Genomic DNA, 12,386 nt, shown 5'->3' on the forward strand with positions numbered 1-12,386 from the left:
CTCCCCACCCCCCCACCCCCAAATAGCTTTTTTTGTGAGAGTTCCAATTTTTAATTTTTCTACCAAAGCAAGGGTCCCAACCAAAAATTCAAACATTGATCTGAACATGAATCTTTTTGGGGGGTGGGAATTTGTTTTGATGGATTTTTCCTTCAACAAGCTTTCTATCACTCAAGCCTTGTAAGTAGGTTTCATAAAATCAAAATCACCGAGTTCTCTCATAAGATCAGATTTGGCAGTTCATCAAATTGACAATTGATACTGAAAAGAATTTGGGAGGGGTAACAATCATGCTTAGAGGAAAGGCCATGAGGTATAGTGGTAGCCCACTGCACCCCCTCACCAAAGAAAGAAAGAAAAGACCAATTCACGGCTGTAGAGTCAATTCCGACTCAGTGACAGGGTAGAACTGTTCTTGCAGGTTTCTGAAACTAGATCTTTACAGGAATAGAAAGTCTTAACTTTCTTCCCAGGAGCGGTTGGTTGTTGGTGAACTGCTGCCCTCGCAGTGAGTAGCCCAATGCCTAACCACGCACCAGCAGGGGCCTGTAGTTGATTCGATGCCATCAGTCAACTGGATGGCAGTGAGGTTTTCTTACTCGGTACTTGGAAGCAGCCCTCCAGCTCTTTTCTCCTGCAGAGCAGCTGGAGGATTTGAAACCATGTCTGTTCCGTTAGCCGCTGAGCGCTTAACCACTGTGCCACCAGCGCTACGGGATGGCTTCTAGACGGCCATGTGGTTGCTGATTTACATCGAGTGCTCCTGCTGGTTTGTAGCAGAGGCTAGAGGCTGCACCCTCAGAAGGGTGATGTAGTCACTGATCTGGGGCGCTCTGCCAATGCGTTTCTTTCTCTCCATTGGAAGGGCCTCCAGAAAAAGACTTCAGATTTTGGAACCAGGACCATTTATTGGGGAGGGGAAAAGGATCATGGGACAATGATGGATTTTTTTAAACTTGCATTTCTATTCCCCCAAAACAAAATTCACTGCCATTAAGTCACTTCTGACTCATAGCATCCCAAAGGGCAGAGTAGAACTGCTCCCTGTGGTTTCTGAAAGTGTCACTCTTGATGGGAGTTGAAAGCTTCATCTTTCTCCAAGGAGGGCTGGTGGTTTGGAACTGCTGACCTTTATGATTAGCAGCCCACTGCACAGCCCACTATGCAACCTTGCTACCTTCCTTTGGAAGAGTAGTATGTTGAAATACAGAACAAGATTTTTAGGATAGTCCTAAGATACATCACCCCGTATGAGTAATTTGGTTCCTTTCGGCCATCTTGGTTTGACTCCATGATTGCGTGTGCGGTAAACATCCTTCAACAAAGGAGAACTTGAACTTGTTAATCGGAGTCCCGTGGCCATGCTGTGCTGGTGACTCCTGAGTGCTGCTAAGGGGAATGGAGGAGTAGAACTCACTGGAAGGGACACATAGCCTAATCTTGTATGGCGTTCACCGGCGTGTGATGGGAAACACGAGTAAACATCAGAAAGGAAAGTGAGAGATGCCAATGTGACCATTCCCTGACCTTCTCGGCAGGTGGAGAAATGTGTAGGGTTCTGGATTCTGATCCAGAAATCACATAGGGAAGCTGGAGCAGGGGTGGGGTGTTTGTTATTGATTCCCACCCCACCCCCAAATTGGACATCTCGTATGTGTCAACCACTAGATTAGATGCCTGGTCATAACAAAATTCAAATGGAATTAAAGAATGCAAAGTTGTGAGGGGTGGGCGGGGCTGCAGGGACACAAACCACCAGGGAGAATGTGGTGATAAATGACAAAGACTCATTTATCAGATGACAGCCTGGTGATATCCACAGGTGATGTGTGGTCCTCACAGCAGGCATAAGGGAAGAATTCCTAAAGGAAATGAGAACCGTCTGCTACTTGATTTCGTTTGTCCGTTGGGAGGCGCCTTTCGGGAAATGAGTCTCCAGTGGGAATAGCACCCGAGTCACAAAGGGATTGGTTGGCCCTGCCCTAACTGTGGCGAGTCATTGCACAGGAGCGTCATGATCCAGTGTGTGATCTGGAGACAACACTAGCGGCAGTGTGGGTGGAGATGGCCTCTGAGGCCAGTGACGGAGAGACCCATCCATCCGGGGAGGACGTTGAGGGTCCTGTTTAGAATCATGAGGGGCTGGCCAAGACAGCGGGGCACAGAAGGAAAGGGGTGGGATTTTGTGGCAAATAGATCTGTGACAGAACATTGGGCAGTTTGACATCCTCATGTAAGGTTCAGTTCTGCTGACTCGTGTTTCTCGTGAAGGGGGGGTAGCTTTTTGAGGGAATTTGGTGACTGGGGATGAAGCCTGAAGGAAGAGGAGGAAAAGTGTTGGAAAGGATGGATTTGGTATCTGAAAATAATAATGTATAATTTATCAAGGGTTTGTGAGGGAGGGAGGGGGAAGAAATGGGGAGCTGATATCAGGGGTTCAAGTGGGAAGAGGATGCATTGAAAATGGTGGCAGCATATGTGCAAATGTACTTGACACACTGGGTGAATTTATGGATTGTGATAAGAGATGTAAGAGCCCCTAATAAAAGTATTTAATTAAAAAAATAATGATGGCAAAAAGAAAAAGAAAAGATGGATTCAGTTGTGGCTGCGTTGAGTTTGCACGAACCTTCCTCGGGAGTCTTAATAGTTGCAGCTATGCATAGATGTTCAGAAGGTGAAACCTGGAGTTTTATTTTGAACCTGAACTTTTTTGGGGGGTGAGGGGAATGTCATTCTGCACACCCACACAATTAAAAACTAATGTACTGTAGCCCATAATCCAGGACATAAAGCATAGATAAGCTTTTACAACCCCTTCATCCCCCCAGTGCCCTGGAATTATCCCAGCCACCCCCAGGGCAGTTGCACACACTTTGGGAAACACTGGTCTAGATGTTTAAGTGACAGCCTTGACATTGACTTAACTAATGGCTTCCTTTTTTCTGTTGAGGCAGTGGGGAGTGTGGGGGCGAGAAGGGGCAGGTTGATGGTACTCGGCATGGACAAGGTGTATAGGGTGAGCTGAATTTGTACAAGGATTTCCAGACAGTGTATATGCGTGTAAAGACCCAGCTGAAGTTAGTCTAACCTTAATCTGTAGTGATGGCATCTTAAACAGTTTTTTTTATTGGTTTATCTCCCATCTGTCTCTGTTAGGAGTGTGTGGGTGTTTTAGAGATATGTGGCCGAAAGACAAGGCACCAGGAGCGTGACATCAATGTAAAATAATTGAATGGATAGACCTGAAGAGAGAAAATGAGAGGAGAAAGACCAGTACTGGAGCAAACTCAGTAGGGTTGGAAGTGCACCGGAGTGACTGCCATTTATAACAGCTGGAGTGTAGAGAGATTGGTTCCAGTTAATGTCAAAGGTACGGTGTTGGGCGAGGAAAAGTTGGGATGAGATCACTTAGCTGCTTGTAATGAATTTTCAAGAACACATTAGGAATAGCGGGAGCTTATAGTTCTCGTGGAGAAAAAAATGCATAACGTTTTAACAAATTTCAATAGGAATGAAGTGTGATTTGGTTTTTCAGAAGCTTGACTTGAAAATCCAGTGTAAAAATAAGTTAATAATGTCACAAGTTAGCCCTTGCTGATATCAATCAACCAAAAGAAATGTTTACTACTGTTCACAACTGCGTGAGTCCAGGCCAGCTCTGATGGAGCTGACCGAGCTCCATTGACCTCCCTCAAGTTGGACTGAAGCCTCTCCGTGGCCTTTCCTCTTGAGTTTTACCAGGCTTCACCTGATCATGGACTGTTCTCAGGAACAAGAGGAGGCATCCCCCTCCCCACCACCACACAAAAGCGCTTTTCAAACCTATGCTGATTTCATACTTAGTAATACTTGGTCAGCCAAAAGCACATCACACAGCCGAGCTTTAGCTAATTTGGTTGAAAAATATATTTCATGGGAAAAGCAGCCAGGTCTTACCGAAAAAGAGGGAGTGAGCGAGGGTGGGTATGTATACAGACTTGGGAGGGATTATTAGGGCCATTTCTGTAAATTACCTGGGCTTGATCCATCATGTGTAAATTCATGCTCCTCAACAAACAGGTGTGACTGCTAAGGTACCGTGGTGATTGACTGGTGAGTAAATGGTACCTGTCCTCAGGGCCTTTTCACCCCTGAAATCAAACCTACTGCCATCTAATAGATTACAACTCTTCGTGAGCCTGTATAGCAGTGGTTCTCAACCTTCCTAATGCCCCGACCCTTTAATATAGCTTCTCATGTGGTGAGCCCCCCAACTATACAGTTGTTTTCATTGCTACTTTATAACTGTAAATTTGCCACTGTTATGAATTGGGTGACCCCTGTGAAAAGGGTTGTGACCCACAGGTTGAGAACCGCTGCTATGTAAGGTTTCCAATATTGTCAACCTTGATGGGGGCAAACAGCCCTGTCTGTCTCCTGAGAAGCACTTGGCAGACTTGAACCACCAGCCTCTGGGGCCCAAGTCTATCCCACAGCACCACCACACCCAGTGCCACCCAGGCCATTCCAATTCATAGTGACCCTCTGCAGGGTTTCCAAGGCAGAAAATGTCTATATGGGAGCAGATAACCTCCGCTTCCTCCACAGCCGCCCCATAGGCTTTCTCATTCATCCTGCCTGAGGTTTTCTAACTCCCCAGAAGACGTCAGGAAATAAGTGTAATCATTGAATTGGATCTTGAAGGGTATATTACCTTTTCTTCATGGGTTCTGAAGTTGCGTTTTGGGGTATCAAGAATAGCATGGTTGGAAGCAGAAATATAACGATATAAGGAAGGGTAGGAGCACAAAACAGTGAAACATGCAAAGACCCGGAGTTTGACAAACAAAAGGAAGGACACACTTGGCCTATCTCAAACTAACAGAACGGAAGGACTCCCCCGCCTCCACCCAAAGGGAAAATCAAACCTCACGTTTCGATATTGAAGGATTCCTCGGGGAAAATACTGCAAGATAAAGGAAGCATCAAAAGAAGGTGGACAGAATACACAGTCACAGTACCAGAAAGAAATGGTCACTAATAATCATCTTGCGAGGCAGCATATGACCAAGGGAAGAGGTATAGTCTGCATTGAAGGCATTAGCAAAAAGTAACACTCCAGGAATACCAGGGGGGAATGTTTGAAAGAACGCTGGAAACACTGATCTAAGTCAAGAAATTAGGAAGACCTGCTAACCAACTGAGAGAGATTCCTGTTTGTGCCCATTCCAAAAGTGACCCAAAAGAATGCAGAAATTGTTGAACAATTTTCTTAATATCACACCAGGAAAATTTTGCTGAAGACAATTTTTGAAAATGGTGGCAGCGACAACTGACAAGAGACTACCAGAAATTCGATCTAATTCAGAAAAGGATGTGTAAGAAGGGATTATCATTGCTGCTGTCAGATGGATCTTGGCTGAAAGCAGAGAAATACCAGAAAGCTGCTCACTTGTGTTTTATTGACTATGAAAAGATACTTGGCTGGGTGGATCATTACAAACTGTGGATAACATTGAGAAGAATGAGAATTCCAGAATACCTTATTGTACACAGACCAAGAGTTGATTGTCCAAACCGAAGAAGTGGATATGACTTGAAATCAGGAAAGGTATGCATCAGGTTTGTATTCCTTTCATCATATTTATTGGTATGCTGAGCAGATAATCCAAGAAGCTGGACTATTCTGTCAGACTCCCATCAGGATTGGAGGAGAGCTCATTTACAGCCTGTAATTGGTAGGTGAAACAATCTTTGCTCACTGAAAGCCAAGAAGCACTTACTGATCGAAGACCAGTCTTCAGTAAGGGTAACAAATGGCGGTAAAGAAAAGAAATTCTCAGACCAGACCAGTAGACAACATCATGATAGATGAGAAATGATTGAAGATGTCAAGATTCCCTTTTACAATCAAAGGATGTTTTAGACTGGGCAATACATTGGGAGGTTTAAAATCACCCAGGAGGGTGCATGAGTGAAGGTCATAGAAACACTAAGGAGAAGTCCAGACATCCTAGGGATGTGAGAATGTCTTTACCTGTTGAAGATTTAACTTTGCCTTAAAAAGATGCCCTAATAATCCCTAAAGGTAGAATAAAACAGCCTTCTCACAACAGGTGTGCAAGTAGAGAGAGGATGACAAAAGCTAGTAGTTCAATTCGCAGGGTTTGGAGAAGGAACAGCCAATTCAACTGCCCCTGAGTTGATTCTGGCTCAAGGCCACCCTCTTAGGGGAGCAGAAAGCCTCCTCGTTCCCTCTTGGAGTGCCCGGTGGGTCCCACAGCACCCCAAGTCAGAACCCACTATGCCACCAAGGCTCCTTGGAAATGGAAAGGACCCCTTAGTTTGGTAAGTGCAGATTGCTTGCTGACTCTGGGAAAGTCAGTTATGTTAATACCGGATATACTCATGTATAAGCCAGGTTTTTTCCAGCACATTTTAAATGCAGTTTTTATGGTAAAATTAGGTGCCTTGGCTGATACTCAGGTTGGCTTATACTCGGGTATATACGGTACATATTTTTCTTCTTGACTTTTCTCCCCAAACTGGTGAGATTGGTAGAATAATGAAAGTACTTTAGTGGGGAATGTAACTTTCCTAAATGCTTTTTTTTTTTTTTCCTTTAATCTTCGCCATACCCGTGCAGTGAGCAAACCAGTCCCTTGTTACCCTTGTTGGAGAGGATATTGAGAGGCCTTTAACTTGCTTCAGGCTGTTTGTTTCCAGGCACTGGTAGTGTTTATTTGAAGTCCCTGAGAGAAGATCAAAGCGCTCCTGTGTAAGACCCCTGGTTTGGATGTAACCTGAAGTGTTTGGCACTCAGAACTCTTGGAACAAAAGGAGCCAGTATTTGAAGCCTAGCTTTTTGGGTGGAGAAACCTTTGCCCGTCAGAAAAATAAACTGTGTGCAGTGTGTGGACGTGCTGCACCAACTGGGGGTTGGCTTTTGGGGGGAAGCCCATTCCTTGAGAGAGTGCCCACATACCATAAACTCCCACTGGCTGTCATCTGTGACGTGTATGATGTTCAGAGTCTCCACGTGGAATCCCAGAGCTTTCTCATCACCCTCAAAAGCAACCTTTTCCCACTAGCCTGGTCACGGGCTCAATGCCCGTGTCTCCCATGGAGTCTTGATGGGTGGGGCTTCTCCGGAGAGCATTATAAAAGGACTTCCCCTGGCTTGGTTAAGAACTAGAAATCAAGTGTGAAGCATAGGAGATGGACAGCCAAGGGGTCTGGCTTCTGTTCTTGGGCTCAGAGCCCTTTGAACCAGGAAGAGCAAAACCTAACACTGAAGAGTTCTCTTGGCCCCCCTCGCCCCCCTTAAAAAGGGATATGGCGATTTTTGGAAGAGCCGCCTACCCATCCCTGGTATTGCCAAGGTTATCTTACAGAATCCTTGCCCCCCCCCCCCTTCTTTTCCCTACATGATGAAAATTGACCTCAAACCCAGAGTCGCTGTTTTCAGGATTACATACTGTGAACATGCCCATTAAATCCAAGACAAAGCTGCCCTGTCCACGTGGGGAGATGGGATACAAATGGAAAAGGTTTAACTACTCAGAGGGACAAGTGGTCTTTGGGAACAATGAACTATACCTAGAGAAGAAACTGGCGTTGTAAGAACAATGATTAATTCAGTGGGACAAGGGTGAAATCTATAGCTTTCACAGTCTGCATGTCATTCAGAACCTCTGAGATTTGTAGAGTGTCATAGGCCACAGAGGGGAGGTGGTGGCACGGCCAGCACGAGTGTGTGGGAGCCGGTTTTGGAGACCAGGGCATACTCGTTGATCTGAAGCTGCTGGCTCCCCACCATTCAGAACAAGTTTGGTGTTCAGAGTGGGTTTTGAACTGTAATTGTAGGTTTAATTAATGGTAAATTAAAGGGAAGCTTTGTTTTCCTGGAATAGGTGGTATTTGGTACGGGCACAAATTCAGCTTTGCTCAGCCTTGACTGCCTCCTCGTCACTCTTCTCAGATCTATCTAGAAATAACTGTGATTGTACCAGTGTTGTTGTTTGAACTCCTGGTGACCCCATAGAGTTTTCCAGGCTGTGATCTTGACTGGAGTCGATTGTAGAGCCAGTGGGTGGGTTCAAATCCCCTGCTGTTGGGTTAGCAGCTGGGCATGATACCATTGTGTGGCCAGGCCTCCTTGAATATACACATCATTTTTAAAATTGGTGCTCCAGAATTTGTTTTAAGGATCTGACACTGGTAACCATGTAGGTACTTCTAGACTTTGGCTGTTAGCACAGTGACTCAATTGCTAGCAATTGACCATCTGAGTAAAATGTCTGAGCATTTGTAGGTTTCACAGTTGTTTCCAAATTGCTTTTCCGTGAAGATTGCATCAGCACTGGATAAGAAGGACCCTAATCCACATAGAGGAGAGTCACCATCAATCAGAAGCTCTGCTTTTACATTTTCTTTCTGACCCCAGCCACTCATGGTTGGGTTAGATTGCCAAGATGACCCAAGACTTCAAATGCCAACGCACTTGGGAGCCTGCACAACATCCTTACTTCTGACCTGCTGGTTATGAACTTGGGCTCCCTCCACCACTCAGCATCCCCACTGTTGCTTAGGCTCCCAGCTCTCCCTTAACTTAAAACCTGTTGGCCTTTCTCAATCACTCAGGTTTAATAAGTCACCAGAACAACTTGTATGAATAAGCCAAACCCACTGCCGTTGAGTCGCTTCTGACTCATAGTGGTCTGTAGGGTGCCGGGTATATGAGACGAAGTCTTCACGAGAACCGATGGCCTCCTCTTTCCCAGCACAGTGGCTGGTGGACTTGAACCGCCAACCTTGTGGTCAGCAGCACAATGCTTAACCCCACTACACCACCAGAGCCCTAATACAGTTTTACTGTATGGGATACCAAGCAGGAGCAGCATAGAGAAGATGTAGAGCGAGACCTGGGGGAGTTCCCAGCCCAGGGCTCCTTGCCTTAAAGACTGTGACCCTCCCCTCAATGTCCGGAGCTCTTCCCTGGGTCTCTCCTGCAGCCTGCAAGTACCAGCCCCTCCTCCTGTGGTGGTCATGAGGGGAACGTAGAGTGGGTCTTTCTCACCTGGCCAGCCCCGCTTCCTCAGTCACCTCATTGCCTCGTTGGCCTAAGTTGTAACCTGGATTGGGTCTGAAGCCCTTATCTATACTTCTAAGGCTTTTAGAGATTATCCACTAGGGTCACCATGAATCAGAGTGAACAATGGAAGTAGGTTTTTATAGGGCTTTTTGGGGGGAGGAGGGAGGGATTGTTTTGTTTTTGAGGTTTCATCCTTAAGATAAAGGACCAAAGCTTATATTGTTTAGGTATAAAGTTCATGTAAGCCCTCCAGCTCCCCATGGCTGTCACAGTGGGAGTCTGGGCCCCCAATTGAAGGGCAGTTGCTGTGGGGGCTGTTGTGCAGTGGATTGTGACTTGGTGACCCACCAGGAGCACTAGAAATACTTGACATGTATGCAGGCAGACCAACTGGTGGTTCCCAACCACTACCTTTAGTTAGTTAGCTGAATGCTCTCAGACCTCTTCTTCGAGTACAGTACCATGCCTGAACTCTAGGTTCCACTCAATATAAGTGAGAGAGCGCAGCCCGTCTGCTCCCAGAGAGATTCGCAGTCCCAGAAACCCTCTGGAGGGCCCCTCTGAGTTGATTTGATGGCAGTGGGTTTTGGTAAGGTACTCTTAAAGCTAAAATAGAGCTTTCTAAATGTTGCTTTACCATATAATCTTTACTGGAGTAGAAAGCCTCATCTTTCTTCCAAGGAGGGGCTGGTGATTTCAAGCTGTTTGCATTAGTAGCAGCCCTTGCTAACTTTGTCCCGGGCTAGGTGCTCTGGTATGGTACGTAGTAGGTTCCGTGTTTTAACCCACTGTGATACCAGGCTCCTAGCCGGGAAAGAGCAGAGGCTTTGAAATCAGAGGGCACTGCTGTGTGTCAATGATCTGGCTTTGTTTGGGAAGAGTCATCTTGGTGATCTAAGTTATGACTGTCAAGTAGGGTTCATAACTACCTTGTGAGGCAGCTCTGAAAAGACCAAAAGACTTGTTAGCATGGTTATCAGGCAAAGTTGGGTATCCGCCCCTCCCTCTCCCCTCCCAGTCCCTCCCCTCATTTTGTGAATGAAATATTAAAGGTACCTGACACTGTGTCCTGTTTCTTTCACTTTAGTATAATGTTTTGGGTGTTCATCCATGCAGTGGCATGTACTTTATTAAGTGCTGGGTTTTCAGCAGTAGCTAAGTTTGTTACCTCCTAATTAAAATCCCCTCAAAGCTTCTAGTTTGGTTGGGCTGCCCTAAGGACTCTGTTGGGGGTACTCTAGTGAAGATATGTCTGTGTGCCCACCCATAAGATTTAGCACTGTGGTGGAACGCTCCTAATATTTGTCTTCTGCACGATGTGGCATATAGTCTAGAATTCAATGAGTGCTTGTTTGAATCATTTATGGCCTTTAAATATATTCTTCTGTGTCATCTGACACGCTATGTCAAGATGCTTTGGAGGCTAGTCAGGGGTCCCAGAGACCGTATCGCCTGGTTTGATGGTTGACCAGGAGTACTCTCAGGACTTGCATGGGTATGATTTCTTACAGGAAAAACACACAAAGTGACAAGCTCCACAAATGGAAAAGGTACATGGGAGGAAGCCAGGTGCAGCTTCTGAAAGTCCTCCTCCAGGGGACTGGCACAGGATGTGTGTATCTCTCCAGTAGTGACATGGGACAACATTGGTATATTCCATGTGTGAAGTTTCATCCACTGGGGAAGTCCTTTGAGGCCTGGTCACCCTTGCACTCACAATCTTGTGTGCACCGACTTTTCAGTTGCCCGGAGGAAAGAGCTGCTTCACATGGACCACATTGCACAGGGTAGGCCACCCTGGCAAACAGTCTTTTTTCAGGATAGCGTCCTCGGGCTTGGGTACCTGTCCTTTGCAGGGCATAATTAAGGCATTAATTTTTAAGAGTTTAGGGCATTTTACTCAGATAGGCAAGACACCGTTCCAGCTCATTTTCACATGTCTTCTTTCTTGGGAGTAGGTCGGACAGTAGGTCTTAGACAGTGATTACTTATATCAGGCAGAACCAAGCCATGTTCATTTGCAATGGTGCATTCCATGCCCTGCTTGGTGTCTAGAGAGTAGGGACATTATGCCGACACTGTCTTGTCATCTTCTGTCTTCCAGAAGTGCTCACATGGAGCGATCGTTACATGCACTTTTTGTTTTGTTGACAGCAACGTTTTATTGTAAAATAAGAATTGGATATAAAGATGGGATATACAAAGGTAGGGAGGGGGTTCAGGGGAAGAACATACAGATGTGCCCTGCACAGTGCAGAGACCTTGAGCATCTGGGGGCAGTGAAACAGATGGTTGTTGGACGCAGATCCATTGCCGGAGCAGGACTCCTCCAGGCCATGGGACAGGGTGAGATGTGAGAGTTCCTGTTGGTGCTGAGGCTTACCAAGAGGCGAGACGGGGCTTGGCTAGGCCCGCAGAAAAGGGATGTAACAGCTCCCTTCCCCTAACCAGTTGCCCAATGGCCTGTCAGCCAGCAGGGCTAGGGGTCCAGCACCCCTAAGGGGAAGACTCAGGTGCCATGTAACCATAACCACAGAGGGTTCGAAGGCCAGGCAGGTGGGGCCCTTCTGGTTATTCGTTCAGCCTTCTGTTTACCTCGATCACAGGAAAGCCCATGAGGTATGGATCTGCACCTTTTTTTTTTTTTTAAATAGCCTCTTGGCCCGAGAAGAGGAGACCTGGTGGCATAGTGGATACTCATTGGGCTATTAATTGCAAGGTCAGCATTTTGAAACCAACAGCCGCTCCTTGGGAGAAAGGCTGACTTTCTACTCCCATAAGGAGTTACGGGGTCACTATGAGTCAGACTTGACTCAGTGGCCATTAGTGTTTGTGATGATAACCCTTCTCAAATTATAAGCATACCAAACAGAAATGCCTGTTGGGGTCAAATACTGCACCTACTATTTACTAGCTTTTGGATGTGAATTATGCTTCTTTGTTAAGATTTTCTGCGTATTTATTAAATCCAGGTGAAGTCATTGTGTTTTTATTGACGGCCCCTCACCATAACTATAAGTTGTCATCTTTGTGTAAGATTCTGCAAGGTAGAAATATGTTTAAAATTCCAGATTAATTCCACTTTTATTTATGAAGATTAACCATTTTAAGTTGCAGTCATTCTAAGGAAGGTTCTTGATACAGAAGTTGATGGTTGATTTGTTTTTCTAAAGGCAGCACTAGCATTTCATAACCCCGAGCTCCAGTTAGACAGGCATCAGCACACATTGCTCCCTTGGATTGGCCAGCCGAACTTGATTTGCAGCAGGTGGAGATGTAGCAGTACAACTGCCCGCGCCGCCCCCCCCCC

At 45.9% G+C, this 12,386-nt stretch overlaps 1 protein-coding gene across 1 annotated transcript in view; it reads left to right on the top strand.

Annotated features, from left to right (window-relative positions):
- The first annotated feature begins 3,001 nt into the window (after positions 1-3,001).
- Positions 3,002-12,386, top strand: part of YWHAG (tyrosine 3-monooxygenase/tryptophan 5-monooxygenase activation protein gamma) — a 17,545-nt gene continuing 8,160 nt past the window's right edge. Inside the window, exon 1 of the mRNA XM_045284672.1 lies at positions 3,002-3,019. Within this exon, the coding sequence (XP_045140607.1) occupies positions 3,002-3,019 (18 nt within the window). The remainder of the gene's footprint in view (positions 3,020-12,386) is intronic.

The sequence above is a fragment of the Echinops telfairi genome, unplaced genomic scaffold (genome assembly GCF_000313985.2).
Source record: "Echinops telfairi isolate 266 unplaced genomic scaffold, ASM31398v2 ScPeMD7_5;HRSCAF=22, whole genome shotgun sequence".
NCBI lineage: Eukaryota > Metazoa > Chordata > Mammalia > Afrosoricida > Tenrecidae > Echinops > Echinops telfairi.